Source organism: Penaeus vannamei, chromosome 7, assembly GCF_042767895.1.
Source record: "Penaeus vannamei isolate JL-2024 chromosome 7, ASM4276789v1, whole genome shotgun sequence".
In the NCBI taxonomy this organism is placed as follows: Eukaryota; Metazoa; Arthropoda; class Malacostraca; order Decapoda; family Penaeidae; genus Penaeus; species Penaeus vannamei.
The window spans coordinates 33,141,104-33,146,103 of record NC_091555.1 but is presented as its reverse complement, the minus strand read 5'-3'; the positions used below and the strand labels follow the sequence as shown (position 1 = coordinate 33,146,103).

At 40.8% G+C, this 5,000-nt stretch overlaps 1 protein-coding gene across 38 annotated transcripts in view; it reads right to left on the bottom strand.

Moving 5' to 3' along the window:
• The window catches only part of ct (homeobox protein, cut), a 357,912-nt gene that overhangs the window by 93,955 nt on the left and 258,957 nt on the right, over nucleotides 1-5,000 (bottom strand). For 23 of the 38 annotated variants that reach the window (XM_070123697.1, XM_070123698.1, XM_070123715.1 and 20 more), the window contains one exon: nucleotides 2,932-2,970. The exons of the other annotated variants lie outside the window; for them this stretch is intronic. In XM_070123697.1, coding sequence (XP_069979798.1) covers nucleotides 2,932-2,970 — 39 coding nt within the window. The remainder of the gene's footprint in view (nucleotides 1-2,931; nucleotides 2,971-5,000) is intronic. 38 annotated transcript variants of the gene reach the window in all.

Genomic DNA, 5,000 nt, shown 5'->3' with positions numbered 1-5,000 from the left:
CGTGGGAACAACATAATCGCAATCAAGTATTCCACTGTGCCTCAAATTATAAATGATAATGAATTGCAATCAGAATTATAATCGAAGTGTTGGGAAGGGGAAAAAATACTTCAATATTTACACTTCGTAGGCGTTCATTTGTTTGTTTGGTTATGAAACCAGGGACCGTTCTAATAGTTTTTTGTTTTTTTCGTGAAAGTTAAAGAGAGAGAAAGAAAAAAAATGTTACCCGAAAAAAAAATCCAAACTGCACTCCCAGTATTGGTTCGCAAGCTAATGCAACTCATAAAAAACAAAATAACCAGAAAACAAACACATCACCAACAACACGCACAATATCAGCGCCAGTATCAACAATGTAAGTGTTTATTAAAGCCGGCAAAAGAGCCCTAATACTGGTAATAAAGCAAACAGAACGCATGATAAGTCGCTCTGCCATCACAAGAGAAGCGCACACGTTTCCCCGCCTAGGCAACACTAACCATGCTGAAGCGCCGTCGATCGAGGCAGCCAACCCTTTTACACGAACACCCACAATGATTCCTTTGCATCTGAGGATCGGAGGACTTCTGCGTCTTCCGGGATGGATTGGCGTTCGGCGGTCAGGATTCGACTTAACGGAGCCCGAGATCTGGGGCGCCTTTGCGGCAGGGCGAGGCGAGTTTGATATGTCGAAGTCAAGGGCTCGAGGAGGGGCTTTGTCGCCAGTCAGACGTTAACTCCGCGATGCGCCTTCTTACGCTCCGAGGCTAATGGGGACCAGTAGGGTATGTACGTCGTTATGAGTGTGACTGTGAAAGGCTCTAGGCTCTGGGCTCTTAGTGTAGGGTGCTCTGCCATCGCAACGGCATGGACACAAATCTCTGCCGTATCGTTAGGTTAGCTAAACATTGTAATTCATGCTTGCTTCCTCCCGTTTATTTGTTGTTGGGAATTGTTATGGATATAAATCAGGTTAATTAAGCAGGGAGAGGATATTAATAAAGCTGCGCGGACTTAATCGATTACGGGATAAGTAATTGGATCGTCTAAAAGGCTCTAAACATTGCTATGATTAGTCTGCTGAACTGTGGAGTGCAAACGATTCTAGCTTGTTAAATTAGCCGGCCCAGTAATTAATTCTCACCGGAAGAAAAACGTACACGGAATTGGTGGCCGCCACGGGAGACCTGCGGGATGTATGACACTTGACAGAACGAGATGACACCGAAAACACAACGTCATCACGCATAACGGGCGCTTATCATGGCAGCTCTTTTAACTTTTGTTTCGCTGACGCTCGCCGTCATCCAACCCATTTAACCACCGCCGGAGCAGTTTTTTCTTTGTTTAATACAGAACAAAAAGAGAAATAGAACGACAGACGAACAACAGTTGTGCGTATCGCCCGAGGCATAATCAATCGACGGGTGTCATTCCCATTGTGGATAATGAAGGTGAATATTAGATCATACGCGGATTCATCAGAAGTATCAGAGAGATATAGCTATCACCTCTAACAAGGCAACAATCGCCCAACCATCTTCATACAACTAGGCTCAATTATTCAAATCATCGTCGCTATCATCTTGAAAGGCTTCATTATACCATGATTACCATCGACAAAGAATATTTTTCGTACTTTTGCCTACCAGGTATTTCGTACCATCATTATAACGTCATGTTAACTGAGAGGAATCATTAGTACAAAGCAAGCTAAGATCATTATTACGCTATTTTGGCCAATGCTAATGATTCGAAACATGACTCACGGCAAGGCATAAAGGTCATATTCACGGTCTGATTGTACTTATCGCCGACCATATGCGAGAGGGAGACACCATACTTCGATCAATACACCTAATCACACTTACATGAACACACGGAATATATCTTAATGGATAAATATGAGGTCTCTCGTCGCTTCACCAACGGCGTGATCAATATCTGGGGACGACGTACAGCATGGCACGTCGGCTGGCTATCAACAAGCAGGTCGAATCGAAACCGAATCGCACACTGGGAGTATTATGCCCAAGTGACATATTTATGAGTTAGCATGTAAGTATACAACACTCGACCGACATGGAAAGAGTGATAGGGCGATGGATTTACGAGCTCGCATGCACGTTAATAACACACGGGCCGCCGATGGTTAGTGGACTGGTCATACCCGCCGCCAGATGGCAGGAACGACCGCCGCCGCCAACCGGGCTCAAAAGTTTGGACCATTCCCCTACACAAAACAGTTATGATGGCAAGAACCTTTATATTTGGTGTATGTGTGTATATTTCACGTCTGATTTTTAGGGTAGGTCTTTTTTTTTTCCTTTTCGTTGATTTTTTCCCGACTCTTTTAAGTTTATACTCGATAGCGTATAAATTACTAGGTGTTTTGACGCAGAGATAGGAACAGTGCCTCCGATCTTCGCTTACCTCGCTGGTAACGCTGCCTTCAATAAAAACTGTCGATGGCGTAAATTTAATGAAGCGAAATTGCTGTAGATTTGGTCCTTATTCTACGAGCTTCATTTATAAAGTCAGCGTAATTCACGGCAGAAATCAGCAAATCAGCATGAAGAATACTTATAAGGCTAATATTAATAAATGAAAAAAACTTTTAAAGATAAAATAGATTTTCACGACAGAATGCAAAAGGAAGCAAAGACAGTATGGAGAGACCACTTCGTTTTTAAGAGTGGGCCTATGAATTCCGTCAAAACGTATGTAAAAATACAGTCAACCTCTTTTGTTTTGTTATCAGAATATTAAAAAACATGTACAGAAAATCCCCAAACCATGAACTTTGACTCTTGAAAAAAGGAAGCGGGAAAAAAAGCTCTCCACGTTATATATGCCTTGGACAGAGAGGATTGACAGTATAATATACATGTCGCTATATCAGGATGTGTATATCTTATAGCTGAGGCAAATATAAGGGTGAATACTAACCATTAAGCGTCAGGCCTGTTTCAGGTTTCCTACGGCACGCTGCAACACAAAACAAGGCTCACTGTATTACGAGTCCGAGAGCATAGAATGTTGCATATCATTGGGGAGTCGAATGGCCGTGGCCTTCGTCCTACAGCTGGTTAATGGGACTGAATGGGACTGCACAAGCTTTGATCTTTGGGAGATTATTCCGTGATGCAACTTATTTGTAATTTGTGAAGGTGGTGAAAAGGAAGAGGAATATATATATTATATTATTTTGATCAATAATACCGGGTAGGATTATCATTTTCTTATATATATGTCTGATAATGATATGAATATATTCTAGGATGAGATGTAACATTTGATGAGCTCTTGTGCGACGATGACAATAATAATGAAAATAGTAAAATAAAACTGTAGATTAGTAAATAATTGATATTCATTAAAACCAAGTCTACGACTATTCAATCTTATAGAACACAGACAATCGGTATATAATACTAAGGCCTAACCCCATGATTATTATAGATCGTTCTCTTCTAACTTCAGAACTAGAACATTAACTTCCTAGAATATTACGAAATTGTAAAAAAAATAAATAAATAAATAAAAATAAAGTCTTTTAATTATGAATCCTTTTTTGCCTTACGAGTTCAAACTATGTTTTGTGATCAGCGACTTGTTCGAAATCAGTCAGTGTAAATAAATGACTGTAAATCACAAAATATCTGCGCAGGTGAAGAAAAAAAGGTTTATTTTCTCCTCGAGAAATTAAAACGTCTGATCCCAGTCACTTTATCTTCAGACAATTTCTTGGGTCATTACCGTCTCTCCGTCGGACTCAAGTTACCTAAGTCTTCTCTAGGACTTTGCTTAGACTTTGCTCAAGTTGTTAACATGGGAAGGGGTTTGATCTTTATGCGCATGCGCCTCAACTATGAAGACGGGGACAGAATATGTCGGTGTAAATGGCATAGTTAAGGAGTAAACAATTAACAATTTGTAGTTTCGGGCGTCTGGTAAGAAAACACTGTCAATATATAAACAAATACATGCATACAACAACGCATTCCAACAACACCGGCGAGAACAAACACATGCACGCACAAACGCAGCCTAAAACACATTCACCCACAGAAACGGGCAGTCACAAACACACGCACAAGCACGCACGTACATACACACACACGCGCATACACACGCACGCACACATACAGTAGCCGACTAAAAGCACACAATGTGAATGTTTACCTTGGAAGAGAAAAAAGGCATCCAATGGTCTGTCGAACATGATTCTTTTGTCCTTGCACAATTTACCGAGAGGGTCTCATTTAATTTGCAAGACCCCAGTTTAACATTTTATTTTTCTTGGGTTGATACATTTGACTTCTTATTTACAGGCGCTAAACATTTGTATTTCTTTCCTTTTTTTCTTTAACCTAATACTATTTTTTAAAATCTAAAATTGTTTCTCCTTTTTTGTTATCCCTTGCCGTCACGCCGTGTTGAGCGCCGCTCGTTGAATAATAATAATAAAAAAACTGTGTTTATTTCCCGAAGAAGTTTTTCCGTCTTGGAAGCTACCGTAGGCCTACGTCGTTCCAAATCGAGCCTCCGTTTCCGCCGCAGTGTCCACCGCCCCCGAACCACTCTCTGCGGGACCGAACTACGTGTTGCATGCTCGGGCGGAGAACCTTTTTGTTTAAGCTTTCATAATATTAAACATTTCACGTATTAATGCCGGCGTATCCATTCCATTATCTCTTATCAAGTTTAATTAATGACAGTTGAATCGATTACGGTAGTGATTGCAGCAATCATCAACCATCAGGTTCTGTTGCCACCTCTCATATAACAATATTTCAGCTGAGCAATTACAATACAATGTTTATATAGTACCACACTCTCCCCTGTTAACCGTTGAGTTTGTATATTCTTTTTTATTGCAGACAAGTGTGTGTGTGTGTGTGTGTGTGTGTGTGTGTGTGTGTGTGTGTGTGTGTGTGTGTGTGTGTGTGTGTGTGTATGTGTATGTATGTGTACATGTGTGTGTACATGTGTGTGTGTGTGTACATGTGTGTGTG